This window comes from Phymastichus coffea, unplaced genomic scaffold, assembly GCF_024137745.1.
Source record: "Phymastichus coffea isolate CEN01 unplaced genomic scaffold, Cenicafe_Pcof_1.1 PCOF00070, whole genome shotgun sequence".
In the NCBI taxonomy this organism is placed as follows: Eukaryota; Metazoa; Arthropoda; class Insecta; order Hymenoptera; family Eulophidae; genus Phymastichus; species Phymastichus coffea.
Window position 1 is genome coordinate 316,960 of NW_026706881.1, and position 22,063 is coordinate 339,022.

Below are 22,063 nucleotides of genomic sequence, written 5' to 3' on the forward strand. Positions count from 1 at the left end.
TGCGTTCATTGTACGTCGTTATTACTAGTTTACTCTACGTACTTAATAGTCTACAAATCTTACCTGAGAATTACTTACATTAACTAGGAATTAACTTATTAACTATGAGTTTTTCATTTTTCTCTCTTCCTTGTATTTCTGCAACATCTGTTTTAAGCCATGATGTTTCGGATGTTTCTTACCAGTGCAAGCTTCGCAAGAGCAGATCGTTGGTACAGTGAGTACTCGCTTAAACGTTATGCCGTCTTCGCACGTCAACTGGACATTGATCTTCTTGTAGTCTAACGGCTGGCAACACGAGCAATCGATCACTTGATCCCAAGTTTCTGCAGACAATATTTGAGCGTTAAACAGAATTGATACGATTGAAAATTCCGATAGCAACCGAACGAGTAAACATACTAGTGTCATAACGCGTCGAGGAATCGCAGTGCCCGTAGCATTCCGCTAAGCCCTTAATGGGCTCCATGTTTTTACACACGCCGTGATGTCCTTTCTTCTCGGCGATTAGTCCTATAGTTTCGGAGAAGTCGAACACCTCCGCGACGCATTCTACAATGAAGCAATTCGAAAATAGTCCATCCATTGGCAATAATTGAGTGCTTAATTGTTTACGGCTTACGTTGTTGGGGCTCAGCTCTGTATTCGCATTTTTGGCAACATCCGTCGTGTATAATCATTTCCGGAGCACAATCTATTTTCGGACATACGGGAGAACTCGTGGTTATGAGTAGCTGTAAATTAAGAGCAGCGACGTGAATACTTATGCTGGATAGGTAAGTTGAACGAAATTAATTGGCGTTGCGTTGATCGATCTACCTGATCGCTCTTTTCGGCGCAAGAATATGTCGTGCAATTGTCGCTGGAGTACCAAGTTTGACCAGGTTCGTATAAGTAGTCGTCGACGATGCAATATACTTGTTCGCATTCACCGCAACATGCTTTGGGATCGGCTGACTTCTGGTACTTCCAACCCTTGGAAAGCAAACATTTGATTGTCAATTTATTGTCAAAAAATCAAATATTGTTGTTTGTTACTTTCGGGCAAGCCGTGTTACAAGTCTTCGACTCCTTATTCTTGACGATCTGACCATCTGGAGTCTCAACGCAAGACTCCAATACACAACTGTCTAATGAATTATTCCACGAGCTTCCAGCTTCATATACCAATCCATCGGCGAGACAGGCTATTCTTGTAAGTTTCGGACAGCATTTACCGGGTACCGGTACCATCTCTATTTGGTAATTAATTTTGTCCATTGGATTGATCGTTTCGCAAGTTTCGCTCACAGATTTCACGTGCAGCTAAACACACGAACAAATTCAACGATTGTAAGTGCGAGAAAATGCCGACATTCATAAGAGATGAAGTCACTTTACCGATCCGTTCTTCTTTTCGCAAGTACTCTTCACGCAATAATCGTCGGAATACCAAACGTCGCCCACATCCTTAAGTATACCATCGACGACGCAAGCGTAAGGTTTGCACTCGCCGCAACAAGAAACACCACGATCTTGGCTCTCCTGATATTTGTAGCCAAGCTCACAAATGTCCGTGCAAACCTTCGTGAACGTCTTCTTACGCAAACCGTTCGAGTCTAGTAGACATTCTGTGGTCACGCAACTGTCGTCCAACAGAGGATACCATTTTTCTCCAACCTAATTGCCATTAAAAATAGCCACGAAGATTTTCATTTGTTTATTTTCTTTCTATTTTCACGTCAAAAGTGCGTAGGGTACGTGCCTGATAAACGCGATTATCGTCCTTGCAAGCGATCCTTTCGAAACTAGAACAGCACTGAGACTCTAAAGCGTTACTCTTCAACACGTAGTCATTTGCATCCGGGTGGTTCTCCAATTTTATGCAATCCTTCGTAACACATTTCGATGTAGGTACGCCATCGTTGAAGTCACATGTGCAAGTCTTGCATAATCCATCTAGCCAGACATCACCTATTTGCTTCGCTACGAGGTTTTCATTGAATTCGAGATCGTTGCTCGAGTCCATATAGTACAAGCACAAATCCTTAGGTGGTTCTGCAAAACGACATTATCGGTAAATTCAAATCAACTCTCCTTACTTTCGTTTTACGCAGCGATTTTTCTACGAACCACAGATAATTCGAGGGCAACAAGCATTTGGATTATCTACAGTTACAACTTTATAATACTTTTGACATATTGGTACCGGAGGACACGTTTCTGGTTTACAAACTTTCGTCGTCTTCGGACAGCATCCAGATATGTCGGTTGTCATCGCGTAACCGGGCTCTAGTACGTCTGAGTTCGATCCGACGTCGTTATCGTACAGCGAGCATTGGTCTTTCGGTACACATTCTACAACAAAACAGATTTCAGATTCGTACCAACTGAACACGCAGAAGGAATACAAGGTGATATAGTACTCACGACAGATGAATTTCTGGCAACCGTTAGCGTCTACGGTTACTTTGAGCGTTTGGGCATAGCCACATTGCGGTTGTTGCATTTCCATGCAAGCTGGTGCTTCTGTGGGACGAGGCACTGCAAAACGCAACCGAGCAGACGAATTTATTTGAAGAAAAAAAAATACAGTGATACAACATCTTCACTAACCGCACAAGTATTTCGGGCAGCAATCGGTCTCCGTGCCCGGCACTATCACGGCATCGGAGTGCTCGTTGCAGACAGTCTCGATGGCAGGACACTCGGCGTGACTGCAACTGATCAGTCGTTGCTTACAGGTACAGTGAGTGCATTTATCAGGTTGCCAGGTGTCTCCGTCGACGTGACCTTCCTCGTCGCAAGCGAAGCAATTGCGCGTCGGTATGCAAGTGCCGTTCTGCCAAACGAAATCCTCGGGGCAGAAGCAGCCCTCCACCGGGTCGGCTCTGCACGCGACGGAGCTTTCGATGGTCTTGCAGGTTTTTGCGCAGCCTGTGCCGCACGCCTGGTACTCCAAGTCTGTCGGCAACGATGAAACGTTCGATTGGCAACGAGAACAACGACAGAGGTGATGGAGCGAGTCGCTGCGATACTCACTGTCGGCACACTCGTAGGGGCAAAGCTGCGGAGTACGCCAGGCAATGCAAGCCCCGTTCATCGTGCACATCCTGGCGTAGGCTTCGAAGTTGGCGCAAGCGTTGCCACCCTGACAAAGGGTGTCCTTGCAGGCGAGGTAGTAGGGCGACGGGTTGACCATTCCGTGGCAGCGGGCGAACGCGACGTCCAGCAGCAGTTGCTCGCAGAAGCCGTTCATTGACGGCTGTTCCGCGCAAGATTTGGGCGTCCTACTCGAGCACTGCTCTGCGTCGACGTTGAGGTTCAGCGAGTCGGGCAAGTTTTTAGCCGCCCAGCTGTTGCCGAACTCCTGCTGGTCGTTCGTCAACTGAAACGCCGCCGAGTAGTCGCATTAGGCGAGTACCTCTCGCTAGACGGTATTCCGCGATCGCCGTATACCTGGCCGTCGTGCATCTTCAGGTCGTCGTGTTGTCTGCCGTTGCAGTTACCGCAGAGACCCTCCATCGCACCACCAAAGGTATGCGACGGCAAACGCAAGACGAACGCCAAATTACGCTTGAAAGCGACGATCTCCATCTGTATCTCGGGCATCAGTAGTTGCACGTCTCCACTGGGAGTCAATCCGATGACCAGCCATGTTGCATCGAATGGATAATAGGCGATTTGCTGATCGTCGACGTACGCAATCAGCTGACCTCGATCGCTGTTCTTTCTTATCTGAACGATATGGCCATCGTAGAAGGTCGTAATCACTTCGGTGCAGATGCCTTCGTCGCACGCACCATTGGTAACTAGAATCTATCGTAGGAAATCACGCGAGATTGTTGAGCCGTCGCGGGAGTAAGCGAGTAAAGATGTTATTCACTCGCGTACCTGATACTTGTGTTTGCCATCAAAAGCATCGGCTACATCTCTCGACAGCATGTACGTGCAGTTAGCATTGAAGAGCACGTTGCTACGATCGAAAGTCACGAATCTGGAGTTACCAAGACCGTCGCAGACACAATCGCGACACTCGGCCGGCGGCACGCAAGTGTCGCCGTGGCGTACCATGCCGTCAGGACAGAAGCATCCCTGCACGCAGACGTCGTCGACGCTCGGGCAGGGATCGGATTCCAGTAGGTTCTCGCAGCTCAGCTCGCACTTGCGCCTGCGACGACGCGATCAATCGTAGTAGGACAGATAAAAGCTTGCGCGGAGATTGAATTGCACGGCGAACCTCACCTGAAGCAGTCCTTTGGTACGAAGGGTGCGTCGCACACAGCGGGACAATCGTACACGGATCTCCAGTTGGTCAGGTCGACGCTGCTGTCAGCGGCCAGGCACGTCGACACGTAAGCCGCGAGCGCGTCGCAGCGGCACTGCTGGGCCGTGAGGTTGCCGCCGGTCATGCAAGCGCAGTGGCTCTCAAGACAGCTCGCCACGAACTTCTCGCGATCGTGGGCGCTCGAGCAGGCGTCGAAGGCCGGATCGCGCGCCATCGTGCATACCCTCCACGTTTCCTGCTGGACCTCTCGTGGACAGACCTGCGCTTGTCAATCGTTCCCGCTTGAGCGGTGCTCATCGTCTTGGTGGTTACATATATTCTTCCCAGAGATAAGCACTCGCCTGTAGTCTACACTCGGCGCTGTCCAGCACCTTCCAGCTGTCGCCGAACTCGTGCGCGCTCTTGGCCAGCTCGTGGCTCGGCGTCTGCTGGTCGTTAACCATTATACCATCCAGGTAGCCGCACATGCCGTCGACGCGGTCGACGAGCTGCTCAGAGACGCCGATCTTGATGGTGCCCGAAGCGTCGAGCAGCGTCCAGAACGGATAACGCGGAGTCTCGAAGCGCAGTGCATTGCCGACGCGCGATATCTTCATCGCGGGATTCTTGTCGCCGAGACGCTTGACTTCGCTCGGATTGTAGCGCTGACCATCGATCGTTACGTACATGTTTGGTTCTAGAATCACCACGTGCTCATCGAAGCTTACGGTGAGGATCTTCTGACACAGCAGGGTTTGGTCTTGGCATACTTTCTCCACTGCAATCGCGCGTTTTTGAATAAGAAAAGAACGATATAAACTCAAGCGACCAACTCACCGACGATGTACCACTTGTTGAAATCCATGTCTCTCGCCAAAATGTGATTGCATACGTCGTATTTGTAATCAAGTCCGTCGAAGGTCGAGAACGACCTGCCTATCATCGTGCACACTCGCATTTTCGGGGGAATCGGTATGCAAGTATTGTCGCATGCAAGCGTCTTTCGTATACTCTTGGCCGGATCGTAAGTCGGTTGATAGCCCGCCGGGCACTCCAGCTTCTCGCAGGTCGCGACCTCCATTTCCCGTTTACAAATGATCTTCGGGCAGATGTGCGGCTCCTCTTCTTCCACGTCGGCGAATCGAGAGTCGAATCTCGGCGGCGGAAGCTTTACCCTGAAATCAGTCGATCCGTTATTAAACCAGTCGCGGAAAACGACGGAAAACGAGCAGGTTTTCCTCGCTCACTTCACGAAAGTTGACTGCTCATAAGTTTGATTTTGCGACATAGTGATGCTGAAGTTGGCGAGATTAACGCCGTCGACGATGTTATCCACCGTGACGAATCCGGGCGGGCAAGTGGTGACACATTGAATTTCTAAGCAAAGATAAAAAATTTGTGAGTCGATAGATGGAAATTCACGTCACCCAGCAATTTCGACAATTGACCTACTCGTAATAGTGGTATTTGTGATGGTCGCGTCCGACGAGAATTCGTACTCGCAGTCGTCTGGCTCGTCGTCGGGACAGTCCTTGACTCCGTTGCACCACTTGTCCGCGTCGATGCACAGGTCATTGGTGCGACACAGCCTTTGACCGGCCGGACAATTCTTGCAGAGACAAGCGCACAGTTCGCCGACGACCGGGCGCTGTTCTGGAATCGAGCATGCCGGGCAGACTTTGGGATTGCACATTGGGAAGCCACTCATGGCGCAGGTGCAGATCTGACAGTCGGCTGTCTCGTAGCTCGAGCCGACCGAGTACCTGAGAGTAGGCCAAACGACCCGTTACCACATCTCAACGATGGCGTACAAGCTACACTGCTGCATACTTACGAGATACCGTTGACAACGCAAGGACAATCCTGCATGGCTACGCACGACTGGCCGTTCCACCAGAGAGACTCCCCGCACAAACACTGGCCCTCGGTTTCGATGCCGGGGCAAACGTCGCAGTTGGCTGGCGGTGGTGCCGCTGATGAAGGTCCGACAATCGGAGCTGCCGATCATATCCACATTACGCGTTATCGACCACGCGACATGGATTCCCATTCGGTTGGCGCTTCTCAGTCGAACACTTACGATAGGGAAGGAAGCAACCGCGTATCTCCACTCTCATGCCGACGTGGTTGTGCCAACTATAGGGATGTATCCTGAGCAGTCTCGCAGAAATCGGCAAATCGAAGTAGTTGACACGGCTGCTGTAATCGTCGACGTTCGCCAAAAACTTTCTGTCCGCGCCGAATTTGTCGAGAATGGGACTCCAGCCCAATCCGTCTTGGCTGTACTTGACGGTATACTGAGTGACCCAGGTGTCGTCGCCTCCTTTGGTCTCGACGCCGGTGAGATTGCGCGGCTCCAAAAAGTCGAACTGTACGTACTGGTTGGGATTGTCGAGGAACGGATGCCAAGTGTCCGGATTCGACAGTCGGAGATTGGGCTCCTTGCCATCGTAGCTGGATGCGACCATAACTTGATGCCTGTCCATTAGGCCGCTATCGTAACCCATCGGGTCGTCGCAGACTGACGAGGGAAATCGATGGCGATTAGCGCTGTGTATTCAGGCTTGGAGCATCGCGTCGGAAACACCTACCTGGTCGAACGACCGAAGGCGTCACCACGATTGGTGGAGCAATGGTGCTCGTCGTCCGCTCCTCTGCGCAAGCAATCAATTCGACTTGCATGGCGATCGCGCCGTGCCACTTGGCTGGATAAACTCTCACGAACTTAGCCTCGATCGGCGGATGAAAGAACTGCTGCACCGGCGCGTTACTCTCGGCCGGGCCGCGAAGCTCGTCCGGCGTTGTCCAGTTGCCGACGACCGAAAACGCGTAGCCGTCGTCGGAGAATAGCACGTAGTAACTGGTGACGAATATGTCCGCGAATGGATCGCCACCGACGACGATTCCGTAGATCGGTTGCGGCTTAACCAGCTCTATTTCCAGCCAGGGCTGCTGGTCGTCCACCGACGGTCGCCAAACGAACGGCGTGGTCGTGCGTTGGAGACGTATCATATCGCTGCTCACGAAGGTGCTGAGATAACTACTGGCGCTGAAGTTCACGTCGAAGGGCGACTGTTCGGTTAGCCACGCGTAATTCTCGCCGAGACAGTCGCGTGGTGGACTGCTCACGTGTGGCACGATTACCACGTCGCGAAATTCATAAATCCTGTTAACATTCGAACGGGCTTTTAGCTTTCATTTTCAGTTATGATAAAAATCAACAGCGTGGTAAATTTCTATAGCAACTGTAATGAAAAATCTCAAAATCACTCTTAAGAATTACTCACTTTGGTTTCCGAACAGTAATCGATTCAGATACATTTCGCCTATTACACAAGGATTCATCGCAAGTGTAGTGGTTGTTAAGACACTGGCAAGTCTTGCAATCGTTCTCTTGAACTTTCCGGCCCGGTGGTACGATTTGGCCATTTTCGGATATGCAAGTGCAATCGGAACTATGGACACACGTGTTTTCGTTTAGCCAATAGTTATCTTTAGCCGTGCAATCTGTACGCGAATTCGATACACAGCCTGGCAAGCAATCGATCGTCCTATTGCACACTTCAGTGGTCGTCAATAAATGATTGTAACCGTGGCAAGTTTGACTGCATCTTATGGCACAATCATCCCAGTGCTCGCCTGGGTTGCATCTTGACTCTGAGTGATAACAACAGATCGTTGGTGTTTATCATCGCGAAGAATGACTAAAACCTTGCTTAACGGATCGTCGAATTTTCGAAATCGATACACGAATCACGCAAACCAAAGCAAACAAACGTATTTGAAATAAACGCATTCGTCGACACTTACCAGGGGTTTCAGCAAAGTGTACACCTAGACATTCGGGTCTGACAACTTCGACATTAGCCGGCCAATCGCAAATATCGATCCTGTCGTTAAACATCATGTCGGGAGCGCACGTCTTGGGTATCCACTCGTTGCTTCCAGAGGGTCCGATTCCGCAGTGAAAGAAGTCGAAGCAATTTAACGGACTGGATTGGTACGTGTTTAACACGCATGGATCGATCGCAGGCGGCGCAGTCATTGGAGGCGGGTCGTCGCCGCAGTCACAAAGAACACTGATCTCGAAGTCCGGACAGTTCTCTCCGCGATTGTCGGACAGTCGGCAAACGAAGCCGGTGTCGATGCCGCAGTCTACGTTCAATCCCACCTAGAGTATTGCGTTGCTCAATCGCGTGCTTTGGGGCTTCGAAGCGGTTTACCGAGTACCGACAAACCTCTTTGTGCGACAGCGCCGTGTTGACCTTTCGGCACCTGATGTCGATCATTTGCGTTCGATCGCACACTGCCGTCGTTGCATTGACGTTCAGCAACTCTACTGTACTAGGCATTTCTTCGATTTCATTTCTGAATCTATCGTCCTTCGGCCGGTCTCTATTCAGCCACGTCGTCCATCCACTCCTGCACTTCTCTTCCTCGGTGCTGCAATCGAAATTGATGTTTTGTTTACATCGTGTGAAATCCCCTCAGACGACCCCTCCTGCGTTTGAACAACTCACCCGCCGACTTGGGTATAACTGAGCGGCGTCGAGAAGGGCACTTGGCACGGCAGTCCTTTGCACAGCACTTTGCCTCGGCTGCAGAAACACGAGTGGCAGTCGTCACCCTTGACTTTGTCGCCCTCGTAATATATAGTTCCGTTGATGATCGTGCACACGGGCTTGCAGTCCGTTCGCGGTACGCACTCGGCATACGACGAGTTGAGGTAAACTTGGCCTTCCGGACAGCTTTTGGGTTTGCAGCCTTCGACGCAGGTGTCTTGGTCGCAGAGGTGCAACGAGTCGACAAGCGTGACCAAATTGTCGCAGGTCTCGCGCGGACAGGTCGTCACGCATGACGAGTACTTGGAACACGTCTCGTCGCATTGCATGGGGCAGAGCTGTTGACTTCTCCACTGAGGCGCGTCGAAAAAGAACATCAATGCATCATCGCTCGTTTGCCCGCGTTATATTCCACGCTCGATTGAACTCACGTGTACGGGCACACCCATCGCGTTGCACTGTTGCGCGTAAGCAGCTATGGCCGTGCAGAGACACTGGCAGTCGCCACCCTCGTCGCAGCCGCAGGTGTCGTAGATGCATCTCTCGATGTACTGCTCGGGCGGCACCTCCGAGTGGCAGGCCTCGAAGACGGCAGACTTCATGATCCTGCACTGCTGCACGGCCCACAGCTGCCTCTCGGGTCGTTGCGCGCAGGTGTCGGGCGGGTTCTCGCTTGGCTCGGCGCAGAGCTCGCTTAGCTTCCACGAGTCGCCGAACAGACTGGCGGAAGCCTCCGACAGACCGCCCGACGGTGTCTTGAAGTCATCCTCGGCGTCGTCGTTAAAGTCGCCGCACAGGCCCTTCGTGCGACTCTTCCACCTGGCGTCCAGACGGACGTAGGCTCGCGTACCCTCGTCCCACTGCACGACCAGGCCGAGATCGGGCACGTCGAGGAAGACGAACAGTCCCGCGCGGCGCACGGCGACTCGTTCTGCCAGGAAAGTTCATCGTCAATGTGCGCGCGCGTTGCTCGGCACTAGGTCTAGGTCGGCACCGCATCGTTACTTACGCAGATCTTTGAAGTCATCGACGCTCATGCTTTTGCCGCGCGTGAGCGTTACTCGCTCCTCCAGCGCGTGGTCGTTCTTGCCGACGGTCAGGGTTACGGATTTGGAGCAGGTGACGCCCGTAGTGCCGCAGGGCACGTTGCGAACGGTCACGTCGAAGGCCTCGTCGTCGTTGAGCCTGCCCTTGGCGAGCACGTACTCGCAGGCTCCCTGGAAATCGAACAGCTTGTCGTCGAAGCTCTTGTAGTGAGAGTCGCCCCACACCGAACAGACTCCTACGCAACCGATCCATTCGTCGCCGAATGCCGTCAATCGAACACACGGATTGTTTATTTTAGAGAGATAAGAAAACTACCCGGGCAGCGAATATCCGTGCAATTCCATTTGCCCTGAGTGCACTTGCAGCTGTTGCACTCCTTCTGCCTGACCGTGCCCTCCTTGTAACTCCTGCCACCGTGGTAGCAAGGACATCGGTTCTCCGGCACGCACTCGCCACTCGGTGCGTCGAGTACGTAGCCGGCCTTGCAAACACATCCAGGTCTGCAGATCGCCGGCGTCTGGGACGTATGCCGATGCATGTTACCGCAAGTGCGCTGCTCAACCGGTTCGCAAGTCGTCACTTTTTGGTGCTTCGTTGCGCTGCATAGAGACTTCAGCTGCGTCATCGCCGGGTAGTCCGATATCTCGTCGGGCGTTGCCGGCTGACAGCTCCACCTTCCACCTTCGACAATTCGCTCATTTTTTTCGCTTTCACATCTTTCGCTCGTCTTTCCTCGTAAGCGAGACTAAATTACTTGCGCAAGTGCAGAGTTGTTGACCCTTCGTGGCAGGCCTGACTTCTTTGTAGCCGGCGAGGAACTCCAATCCACCGTAGGTGCAAGGACAATGATTTATGGGGATGCAATTGCCGTTCACGTCGAGGGTCGAACCCTTCGGGCAGTTGCAACCCTCCACGCACTCTTCCTTGCATTCTCCGTGGAACGAGATGTCGGCGCAAGATCTGGTGACACATGACATTTTTTACTCGTGTGATTGTACGCAGATATTTTGGCGCCAGTTATTTTCATTAAGCAGTAAGATGCAAGAAATATGTAGTTCAAATCAATTGAAATTAATTATGATGGGGTGAATTGTCTTTTCGCGAAATATAAATTTTCCATATAGAAAACTAATAGCTTTGCCGGAAATCGATTCTTTTTTTTTCATCAACCAATCGAATAATCTCAAAAATTTCAAAAAAAGTATTCAAATGTAAACTTAAACTGAGTAATTACTAAGCCGTTATACATAAAATAATGTAAATTAAGATTAAAATGAGCAATCTTAGACGATGACGACATGTAAGTGATGAAAACCCACTACAAGGAAACGTTATTTTTTCGCAGTATATACGACTATTTGATTACCGCTACTGCTTGACCCTCTCATTAACATTTACTAAATTTGCATTTAACAATTAATTTATAACAAAACCTTATTAATTTTCACATATTTTAATGCACGTAACGAAACGAATTATATTACATACGCGCCTATTATGAATCCGTAGTCTTCCACGTCACAATTCGAGTAAATAGTCGATTCGACGAATGTGGCCATTGTCGCTTTACAAAACTTTGTATATAATGTTTCTAATAATAAAAATGGATTTTCATCGTTCCGAAAACTGGCATCAATAATTTTTGCAACTTATACGTTGCATGGCGTAGGGTGAACTGAATATATATATAAATTGACTGCCGAGCACTTGAGCAAATCACCACTATTGGACGTCAAAAAATCATCGATATTAGACAACGCGTGTAATTTTTGTAAGTGAATTTGTAATCACGCGAGAGCTAAGAGTTCTGACAGTAATTTTTATTGATATCGTATGCAAAAAAACAATCGAAAGAATTGTTATATATCATTTTCTTAAGAAAAAGTCGAGAGGCCGGAAAGTAATGTCGTTCACTTCCTGGTCTGTTACATTTTGATTTTTGAATTTAATGAAAATGATCGAAAGCAAGGTCAATTGTGAACTCTACTCTACAAAATGATGGTACAAGAAGGTCGATAACTTACATGAATAATTAACAAAATCGATTTGAAAGTAAAAAGTCGGTAACAATTGCAGTAGGAAACGAAAGCGCGGGATTGTCCACGACGACTGAGTCTCTCTACGAGGTCCGCGCTCAGTTCATATAAATGTAAAAAGGGCCCGCAACTCGTCAATACAGTTTGTGTTAGTCACGTCAGTAGCAGCAACGCTCTTATATCCGTTAGCATGACTGAGACAGCAGCAACTCTAGCTCCAACAGCTGAGGCTCCTGCAGCCCAGGCTTCACCGAAGAAGACCAAGACCTCGAAGAAAGTCGGAGTAGCGAAGAAGCTGGCGACCAAGCCGAATCATCCACCGACTGGTGAGATGGTCAACGCCGCCATCATTGCTCTCAAGGACAAGAAGGGATCTTCTCTTCAGGCCATCAAAAAATACATCGCTGGTAACTACAAGGTCAATGTAGACAAACAGTCCATCTTTATCAAGAAGTACATCAAGTCCGCCGTTACCAAAAAAACCATTGTTCAAACCAAGGGAACTGGAGCCGCCGGTCGTTTCAAGATCGCCGCTAAATCCGAGGGTGAGAAGATTGCTAAGAAACCAGTTGCAACGAAAAAACCAGTTGCCGCCAAAAAGCCTGTAGTTCCCAAGAAAGCTAAGGCAGTAGCTAAGCCTAAAGATGACGCGGTGAAGAAACCAACTGCCGCCCAGAAGCCTGCTGCAGCCAAGAAACAGACCGCAGCGAAGAAGGCTCCAGCTAAACCCAAAGTGGCAAAACCAGTAAAAGCAAAGACCACGAAAACTCCAACAAAGCCTAAGGCACCCAAGCCCAAGAAGGCTGCAGCACCAAAGGCTAAGGCCGCTCCCAAGAAATAAATCTTTTTATAAACCAGTCCTTCTCAGGACTACTATAATCGGCCCTTTTCAGGGCCACCATTTTTTTTTAACGTATAACAAACTTATTGCGTTGAACATATATATTATTTTCAAGGATGAAGAATCTAATAGAAAAACTAAATATAATCAGTAAAGATATTAAATTAAATAAGAAAATATAAATATAAATTAATAATAAAGTATAAATGAGCAGTTCTGTCGGTACGGCAGATCACTAATTTTTCAACGGAACAGATAGGTTCATATACAAACTGTAGTATATGAAACCAAAGGCGAGCAATTGAAAAGTTAACTAACGGTATTTGATTTATAAAAAAATGAAGATACCTAGTGCAACTGCTACCGCAGGCTTGGTATTCTTGATCACCGGGACAGTGTATTCGACACTCGTGTACTTGTTGACGCCAAGGAACGATTACGCCCAAATGAACGCAGTCTTTCGCATAGGCAGCCAGAGTCGGACACAAACAGCGCTCAATGCTGTCCTCACAGGCACACATGTCGTATAAGCAGTCTTTGTAGAACGGCTCAGGATCGACGTGCCAGTGACAGCCTAAAATTGTAGCGATCGTCTACAAAACTGTTTGAAAGTACTCGAAGGAAATGACAATAGTGCTTGCCTAGGAATATCTTTGTCTTCAGAACACCACAGTACTTCTCAGCGGCATCTCTCTTGTGGGCGTTGACGTCACAGGGATGGTCCGAGTCTTTCTTGATGTCGGCGCAGTGCTCGTCGGTCTTCCACTTGTTGGCAAAAGCGACGACTGCTTGCTCCACGTCTCCGTCGGGGGTCAAGAAGTCGTCCTTCTGGCTGGCGCTGAACGTGCCACACAAGCCCTTGGTTTGGCCTGTCGAAACGAGCGTTTAGTACTGGATCAACTCCGAGAAAAACGCCGAATAGCGAGACGATCATGGCTGTACCTCTAAACTGAGGGGGTGCATTGATGTAAACTCGCGAGACGCCGTCCCACAAGACCTGCAGTCCGTTCGGTAGCTCGACTGCAACGAAGATGCTGCTGACGATGCGCACTCTTATTTCGCCGGCGAGCAGCGGCAGCTTCGTCACGTCCTCGCCGTTGACCGAGATCTGGCGATTCTGCTTGAGTTTCACCGCCACATCGTTCGCTCGGATGGTCACCGTTTTGGTACACGACGGATCACCGTCTCGGTAGCCCCTCGCCAAGCCCATCATCTGCGGCCAACGGAGCGCATAATTAATCGACGACCAAGGCGCGACGCAACGAGGCGACCATCCCGCGCAAGACGCACCTCGGAGATGGAGCTGCTGCACGGTGCATTTTCCGCCTGCACGCTGTAGTCGTGGCCCTTGACCAAGTAATAGCTACACTCGCCCATGAAGTCGTATCTCTTGCCATCGAAGGTGGTGTAATGGGGATCGCCGATAGCCGAGCAGCGAGCGCCGCACTTGGTCTCGGTGCAGGTCCAGCGGCCGGCCGCGCAGACACAGGTGTTGCAGTCCTTGGGCACAGTGGCGCCGGCCGCGAACGACCTGCCACGCAGGCGGCACGGGCACTCGGCCGGCGCGACGCAGCGGCCCTCGTGCAGTACCGTGCCGGCCGGGCAGAAGCAGCCCTCCTCGCAGCCATTCGAGTCCACGGCGGCGAGGCGAGCGGACGAGTCCGCGGCGCAGGTCGGCTCGGCCGCCGGGCCGCAGGCCGCGTACTCCCGGCCGCCGTCGCACCGCATCGCTGGGAAACACGCCGAGCGAGGTCGATCTCGAGGCCGGGCGAAAGCGCGCGTGCGCGCACACACACTCACGGCAGACGCTGCTGTCCCTCCAGCCGGCCAGGGCCACCAGGCCCCTGTGGGCGCACTGGCGCACGTAGACGCCCATGGTGTCGCAGGCGCAGCTGCTGGGCCCGGCGTCGGCGCACGAGCAGTAGTCCCATCTGCAGGCCGCGTGGAAGCCCGCCACGTCGACGAGGCCGGCGCAGCTGCGGTAGCGCGAGTCGGACAGCAGCCGCGCGCAGAACTCGTCGGCTTCGCGCCCCAGCCGGGCCGAGCCCGCGGCACACGGGTCCTGCGCGCTCGGCGGCTCCTCGCAGCGCTCTGCAAGCAACGGGCGTCGGCGAGAGCTGGCGCGTCGCGATCGTCGCGGGCCGCGCGAGCGCGCTACCTGCGATGTCGTCGATCCGCCAGGCGGCGGCGGCGCGCAGCGGGTCCTTCGCGCCGGGGCCCCGGTCCGCGTGCCGCCGCCCATCCAGGCTACCGCACAGCCCGGCCGTCCTGTTCCACAGTGACTCCGAGGCCTCGATCTGCGCCAGTCGCGCACCGTCCCACTTGACCTTCAGGCCCAGCGCGTCGAGCGTCACCGCGAGGAACCGGCCGCTCTCGGCCTCCAGCCGCAGGCTCGGCAGCTGCGACGGCACCGCCAGCACGCGGCCGCCGCTGCGCAGCTCCGGAGACCCCGTCGCGGCGTTCGCCGCCAGCTCGTACTGTCTGCCCTGCACCAGTAGGCGCAGCATCCGCGGGCAGCCGGGCGCACCGCCACGGCACAGCGGGTCGCTCTGCGCGACCACCGTGAACAGACCATCGCGCGCGTCCTTCAGCAGCGTGTACGCGCAGTCGCTACCTGCAATGTCGAACGGTCGGACGGTCAGGCGCGACGACTCTCCTCGAGCGCGAACCGGCCGCGCCGCTGCTCACCCGCGAAGCTGAGCACCCGGCCGTCGAAGGTCTTGTAGTGGGCGCCGCCCCAGGTGAAGCAGGCGCCGCCCTCGGGTCTGGCGAGCCCCACTACTCCGGGGCCGCCCCCCTCGACGCCGGCGACGTCGACGAACAGTCCGTCACCGTGGGCGAACGCGGTCGAGCTGGCGTCGCCAAACGCCGCGCCGCCCGACTCGATCCGCCACGAGGTGTTGAGGGTGCGCGTGACGTGGGTCCGCTTCTCGATGCTGCCGAGGCTGAAGATGCTCGCGCCCGCGGGCGGCACGCACTGCGGCACTCGGCGCGGCTCGAACCGACCCACGTCGTAGCGGCACACGTATTGCGCCGCGGGCGCGTACTCGAACGGCACCTCCGGCGGGCAGGTCAGGTGGCAACCAACCGAGAAGTCATCCAGGGTCGCGCACTCCGTGCCACCGTTGAAGTTCAGATTGGTCGAGCTGCACACGTCCGCACCTAAATACGCCGAGGAAGAGGAGGAGGCGTGTCAGCGTGCTCGGCACGTTACTTCGCGCCAACGTGTCTCTCGACTCACTGTATTGGCACTGCGCTCCCACGAAGTCTTGAGGGCACTGGCACACGTTCAGCGAGAGACACACCGCTCCGTTCTGACAGGGCGGGTGGCACTTGGCTGAAAGTACGCAAGGTTCGAGCCTGAGCTTTCTAGCAAGTCGCTCGCGAGCGTCGCTGCTTACGTTGGCAGTCGGGCACGGAAACCCAGTCGGTCCTGGTCGGCTCCCAATTGCCGTGCCTGCAGATCATGTTCGCGATCGTCGAGCCGCCCGGGAAGGTGAAGTCCTTGTGGCACGTTATCGTGCTCGTCCTGCAAACACAACGCGCGGGCTTAGTTCGAGTAGCGATGTGGCGACGCGATCGTCGAGCCAAGCAATTTACTTGGTGTTGAATGCCATCTCAGCGTTCTTCACCGTGGGCGGCGCGTTCAGGCACGGCTTGTTCTCGAATTGACACTGTGGCCCGGAGAAGTTATCCGGGCAGTTGCACTGGTTCGGCCGGATGCAGATCCCAGTGTTTTTACATTCGGGTAGGCAAACGGCTGAAAGACCATTTCGTCGTCGATATATGTCAGAGAAACGAAATAAAGTATAAAGAATTGTTTATGTGCGTACGTTCGCAATGGGGTATGCTCGCGTCGTAATCAGCGCCTTGAACCCTCCACGCACCGTCGCGACAGACGATCGCAAGCTCCGTTTCGCCGTTCGGAAACCGGTGGTCCGGCAGGCAACTTGCTCGACAGCCTCTGTAAGCAGAAACATCGTTGGGACCGGGTAAAACAAACGATTTCTCTTCCAAGCGTACGTACTCTGACGAGTGACAGCTCAAGTTGCCATTAATCACGTAATTGGGCGCGGAGGTGCAGCCACCGTCGAAATCGATACCACCGATTCGACTGTGAAATCGGTTGGAGGATTCATGCGATGACTTGTGCGAGTAACTTTCCTGTTTGTAACGTTGGTCGTTTACCGTCAATTCGTCGTCATAGTCGTCGCTGAAATCATAATAAAATCGAAGGATTGCAATTATGTCAATGCTTTAATCTAAGCGACTCGTATCATCGGTTAAGAAAGGATCGAGGTTGTTGGATAATCGAAGTAATCTTTCCCCTTTTGATTCTTTCGAGCCATTAATTTATTTTACAAGTCGTGCCAACATTTCGGTCACGTTGCTTATCATAATTTTTAAAACAACAAAGTTAATCTAATATTACAACGTGATAAAAAACTTGTTACATATATGTATTGCATCAGTAAGACAGCAGTCTAAGTTGCACATGACTATAAAAGGCAACAAACACGTAAAATAAATTAATGCTTTAAAAGAATACAAAGGGGAAAAATGGTTTCCATTACCCAACAACCTCCTTTTAAAGGATAACAATCTCGGCGCGAAAGCAACGCCGATGATGAATCTCTTACTTTCTGAACATAAAGTCCGATCCTGGCTCGGCGTCAACGAGTTCGTTGAAGCTCGCTGCCGCGAGGAAACCTGCAACCAACACGATCCTCAGCATCATTTTGGCGACTTTCGAGGAGGGAAACACATGCCCCGCCGACGAGATCCTGTCGCTTATACTAAGGCACGACGCGAGGTCGCCGGGCGGTTTATATGGCGAATTTCCCGCAGGAAGCTCCGATGATAAATCTAGGTCAGGCACATATAATACGCCTTACTTGTGCTCTCTGCTGCCCCGACCGCGTGTGCGTGCGCTCTTGGCGAGATTATCATCGTGTGCTCACCGCAAAATTTTTTACGCAACAGGATGCCAATATGTACGCCTTCGTTCTAGCTGATTTTTTTTTTAATTAAGAGGAATTTTCGGTGGATTGCGGTTTTCTTTCGACGGCGGCCTTCGGCAATATAGAAATAAATGAACGATCGTGAGAAATATTTCAAATAATCTTTGGTGAGTGAGACTGGTAATGATTGATATTTCAAATTCATACAAGTATATGTTTATTTTTTTTATTCATTAATTTGTAATAGGTGAGAATTAATTAATAAAATTTAACAGGCTAGTTAGCTCAAAAAGCTCGAAAGCGCAAACCCAAAAATGACAAAAACTTTAGATATTACTGGGTTATCGAATAGAGTTTTAAATTTAATTCCACTAATATGTACGCGAATAAGTATGACGCATCAAAAAAATATAAATGTTTAATAAAAATACTAGTCATTCGGGATATTAATTAATTAATTAACCAAAATTTGTTTTTAACAACCACTACATTAAAGTAGCTGTAATAATCGATTCACAGTACTTTTATTTGAATAATTAACTACGGATTTGTATTTAAATTACTAGTCGTAGTCATGATTTAGTTGTTTTTAAGAAAGTTAATCCGTGGTTTGGAGGTCTTGTCAAACTTTTCATAAAAATTAATCGGTTTCAGGTCAGATAATAGATTGACAGTCTTCAGATAGAATTGTTTCAGCTATAACGTTGACTATGGACACGAACCTTGCGTTCCATGATTTGTCATGTTTTTTTGTGTTTCTATTGTACATTATTTAAATTAAAAATATTCTTATCAAAAAAAATGTCTAAATTTCTAGGTTTTAGCTATTTTGATACGTGCACTGAGCTTCGAAAAAACTTGGAGCTAAAACTGCGGTTTTGCAATAATGAGTGGATATACTTTTTTTTAATTAATACTTCCTCGTGTACGTATGGTTTTCCGTGGTCTTATCACTAACTTGGGTATTCCAGAGCAGACCTGAAAGCTGTATAATTATTTTTTCCTATAATATCCCGCATGCTGTAGGTCATAGCTGCACGGGATGAGCGTGGCTTTCATCGACATTTTATTACAGTCACTGAATAAAACCAATGACTGCCTATTTATACGATTTCTACTTCAATCAAATTTAAATTATTTATTTAATGCGTACACACGTTTCATTCTACCAAAATTAAAAATATGATGCGAATGGAATTCATGCTGATGCGAATTCGAGTTAACTTACCACAAAATGCAATCGAAGTTTTCCATAATTTTCAAAATTCAATATTTAATAAGTTGAAATTAAAATAATTTTATATATTGAAGAAAGTATAAGCAAAGTTGGTTACAACAATTATCTATCAATTTTATAAAAATCGAGTAATTTTGACAGGAAATATCGATTCCATTGATTAAACAAATTTTTGAAAATTCATTTTTTTACTATTTGAATTAAATGAAAAGTAACATCTCTCTAATCTCATTTCATTCTTCCGTTTAAAAGCGATGATACATTGAGTAGCTTGTGATTTACAAAAAAGGAAATATGAGTAACAAAATCCTTGACACAATGTTAATTATCCACAAATGAAGTTGCTCCATATTCGGGACGCCTGGAAGCTCGATAAGATACAACATTTTTTCGGCCTGCTATTTGTGAGATATAAACATCAAAGTGCATTATCACAGTATTTTTATATATCAGCGTGAACCAGACGGTATTGATGTCTGCAAAAAATTGTAACAATGGCCGTGAATTAGATAAACTTCGTTCTGAATGAAAATAGAGATGACATTGATCTTCTTTTTCAAGGGTTTTACAAATAAATCATTCTCAATGTGTAGTAATAAATAATTTTTAGTGTATAAAAATAGTCTATCGGTCTCAGTAAAAACATTAATAAATAAGTATTGAACTATAGTCTAGAGATTAGTTCTGCAGTGTATAGTCTTATGTGTATCATGAGTTTATCTATGTTGATTATTATACATGTGGCTTGCTATGAAAATTCTTAGCTATAAAATGCTCTGGTTCTGAGTATTTTGATCGCCAGATCTGGAAGTATTTATCATTTGAAATATCTTCTGTATCAGTTAGATTGAATTCATCACGCAAAGCAATTTTCCATACCTATAAATTCAATTCAATTTAACTCACATAGAATAAGTAATGATCTCTTGCATACCAAGTATAATTACTTTATCTTCAGGTATAGGTGTAGGAGCTGGTTTATTTCCATAAATTCCACTTTCAAAAGTATTCAAGTGATACAGTAAATAATTTATTGTTCGCATTTTTTCAGCATCTCCATTACTAAACGTGACTGTTCTACTTGAACAACATTTCGAATTCGGCTCGTAAATAGCGCGGCTATAGTAAGCGCCTGGTTTAGCTATACCCCATAATAGCACATTCAATGGATATCCATGAAAAGTCGTTTTATTTTCTGAATCTCGTGTGTCACTGGGATGAACACCCAAAGATCCTAGATGCTTTCCTACAAATTCATAAAAATTAATATTTGAGTATCATTCATTTTAATCTTATTTTAATATTAATTTTAATCTTATCAATTCAATGTTTACCTAAATAGTAATCCTCATTTTTCCAATATTTTCCACCAGCAGCACATTTCTTTGAAGTATTGAATAATTTTATAACTCTGCGCAAAGATTCATAGCTAAGTACATATCCAGCTTGAGCTACATTGTAAGGTGTACCCCAGAGTACAATAGCATGTCCTAAGTAATAAGGTTCCATGTAATTAAGTGCAGCTAAATTGTATTGCAAGTTCTCGGGTACAACAATGGTGTCATCCTTAATAAAAATAATCCAATTCAAAGGTATCTCATTTCTTCTTTTCCATATATAATTCATAATTTCGCAAAGAAACTGCCATGCTGAAGTATATTTAATTCCTAAGTTAATCACAGAAAAGTTGGAGTCAGATAAGTTACGTGAGAAAAATAGCAATTTGTTGCAGTGCTTTCCCCATGTGTCTGTAATTGTAGCTACTAATTTTAACTTCTCCACAAATACAACGCAGGTAATAGGTACTTTGGTCCTCAACCATTTGGATTCTAAAACTAGCTTTTTAACGTCTAGAAAAAATAGTTAGATTCAATTTGAATTCACAAAAGAAGAAGTGATTCACATTGTCTAGTGTAATATCTCACCAGAATGGTTAATTGACTGAGCTCCATAAGCGTACTCATCTAAATTAAGTTCAGAGAGTTTTACATTTTGATTTTGACACCAAGCTTCATAATTTTTAGCACTCTCTGACCAATTCTCTAAGAAAGTCCAGACAATTTTCAAGGAACTTTTGTGCAATTTCGGAGACTCAATAATAGAGTTAACATACTTGTATATGAAAACTGATAAAAAACCAAATAAAAAACCAATAACGAATACTACTTTTGGACGTAAAAGGATGTTCATTGTTCTAATATAATCATATCATCATCATTGTACATAATGGCTGATTTGTTTCTGAAAGAAGAATCAATTATTAAAATTAATTTATGGCTTTCATATTAGTAATTGCACTTGTAACTTGAGAGAGACACTGGTTAATATGTTAGATTATTCGTTAATTATCCAAGTTCTTCACTGAGAATAAAATTAATTTTGTTAGTTAACCTCTGCAAATTACCTAGTAATCCTTGAAACGGTAACACATAGTTTCTTTAATTAGTCCACATTTATTCATGTATAATACTTTTTTTCCACGTGGTATCAATAAGGCCGTTTAGTTTCATAGTATAAGGTAAACCCAAAACCTGTAGCCCGTAAGACACTTGTTGCTTTGCATTTTTAGACTCACAAAGGATCGGTACCACGGAAGTTACAATTTGTTATCTAGATGATCATCTATCTACCGTATGCAAGATTATATATCTGTCTTAATTTAAATATCACCAGTCGGTTTATATTAACAATAAAATGAACAAAATGAGTATTTTTCAAAGTAAACAATATAAAATTTAATGCGAATTGATGTGGAAATAAAGAAAGTTTTATTAATATAGATTTGATTTACTGTTTACGCTCAAGTATTAGAAAAAGTAATTAAAAACTCGTATATTTCATATATTCTTAAATTTTTTTCAATTCTAAAAAAACAATTATATTTTATATAATTCTTGAATTAGTGAAATAATTACAATTATACAACATAAAGTTTGATAATACTATTTGGTTAGCTAAATGGTCAATCATATTGAATTTGAAGCGATGATAACTAATGACAAATAATGCAACAACTACTTTTTGACAAGTAAAAATTCGTAAAATAATAATTTATATTCTTTAAAGGAAAATCAGAAAACTGTTATAAGCGTTTGTTAGATTTATTTAAGGTAATCCATATTAGCTCATAAGA

The 22,063-nt window shown here is 47.7% G+C and overlaps 3 protein-coding genes across 4 annotated transcripts; 1 reads left to right on the forward strand and 2 right to left on the reverse strand.

Annotated features, from left to right (window-relative positions):
- Positions 1-42: 42 nt before the first annotated feature.
- LOC131667782 (hemocytin) lies at positions 43-17,927 on the reverse strand. Its single transcript, XM_058941479.1, has 41 exons — positions 17,373-17,927; positions 16,566-16,945; positions 16,333-16,492; positions 16,134-16,261; positions 15,974-16,069; positions 15,421-15,894; positions 14,891-15,346; positions 14,533-14,823; positions 14,023-14,462; positions 13,675-13,945; positions 13,374-13,601; positions 13,081-13,306; positions 10,610-10,815; positions 10,171-10,536; positions 9,818-10,090; positions 9,240-9,739; positions 8,767-9,161; positions 8,485-8,689; positions 8,057-8,417; positions 7,534-7,903; positions 6,838-7,412; positions 6,327-6,767; positions 6,081-6,243; positions 5,699-6,009; positions 5,494-5,623; positions 5,084-5,421; positions 4,609-5,024; positions 4,225-4,526; positions 3,874-4,150; positions 3,439-3,798; positions 3,022-3,367; positions 2,596-2,943; positions 2,410-2,523; positions 2,113-2,337; positions 1,745-2,037; positions 1,381-1,659; positions 1,039-1,305; positions 820-975; positions 623-734; positions 403-552; positions 43-326 (listed from the first exon to the last, which is right to left on the reverse strand). The coding sequence occupies exons 1-41, from the start codon at positions 17,468-17,470 to the stop codon at positions 103-105; spliced, it is 11,751 nt and encodes a 3,916-aa protein (XP_058797462.1). The 5' UTR covers positions 17,471-17,927; the 3' UTR covers positions 43-102.
- On the forward strand, positions 12,054-12,879 carry LOC131667786 (histone H1-like). Its single transcript, XM_058941484.1, has one exon. It carries the CDS (start codon positions 12,082-12,084, stop codon positions 12,730-12,732), a length of 651 nt encoding a protein of 216 aa, XP_058797467.1. The 5' UTR covers positions 12,054-12,081; the 3' UTR covers positions 12,733-12,879.
- A 1,173-nt stretch (positions 17,928-19,100) lies between the features above and the next one.
- LOC131667784 (C1GALT1-specific chaperone 1-like) lies at positions 19,101-21,500 on the reverse strand. Of its 2 annotated transcripts, none has more exons than XM_058941482.1 (5): positions 21,335-21,500; positions 20,856-21,171; positions 20,265-20,780; positions 19,810-20,176; positions 19,101-19,734 (listed from the first exon to the last, which is right to left on the reverse strand). In XM_058941482.1, the coding sequence occupies exons 2-4, from the start codon at positions 21,118-21,120 to the stop codon at positions 19,833-19,835; spliced, it is 1,125 nt and encodes a 374-aa protein (XP_058797465.1). In that variant the 5' UTR covers positions 21,121-21,171; positions 21,335-21,500; the 3' UTR covers positions 19,101-19,734; positions 19,810-19,832. The 2 variants fall into 2 exon arrangements, with proteins under 2 accessions (XP_058797465.1, XP_058797464.1); XM_058941481.1 differs by having other exon boundaries at positions 19,102-19,809; positions 19,878-20,176.
- Positions 21,501-22,063: the final 563 nt, after the last annotated feature.

Excerpts from the sequence above, each read along its gene's own strand:
- LOC131667786 (XM_058941484.1), top strand. The coding sequence starts at position 12,082 with ATGACTGAGACAGCAGCAACTCTAGCTCCAACAGCTGAGGCTCCTGCA.
- LOC131667782 (XM_058941479.1), bottom strand. The coding sequence starts at position 17,470 with ATGATGCTGAGGATCGTGTTGGTTGCAGGTTTCCTCGCGGCAGCGAGC. Across the intron at positions 10,537-10,609 it reads ACAACTCTGCACTTGCGCAA|GTGGAAGGTGGAGCTGTCAG; the intron begins GTAATTTAGTCT and ends GAATTGTCGAAG. Across the intron at positions 8,418-8,484 it reads CGGCGCTGTCGCACAAAGAG|GTGGGATTGAACGTAGACTG; the intron begins GTTTGTCGGTAC and ends GCAATACTCTAG.
- LOC131667784 (XM_058941481.1), bottom strand. The coding sequence starts at position 21,120 with ATGAACATCCTTTTACGTCCAAAAGTAGTATTCGTTATTGGTTTTTTA. Across the intron at positions 20,781-20,855 it reads TCAGTCAATTAACCATTCTG|ACGTTAAAAAGCTAGTTTTA; the intron begins GTGAGATATTAC and ends TATTTTTTCTAG. Across the intron at positions 20,177-20,264 it reads AAATGAGGATTACTATTTAG|GAAAGCATCTAGGATCTTTG; the intron begins GTAAACATTGAA and ends ATGAATTTGTAG.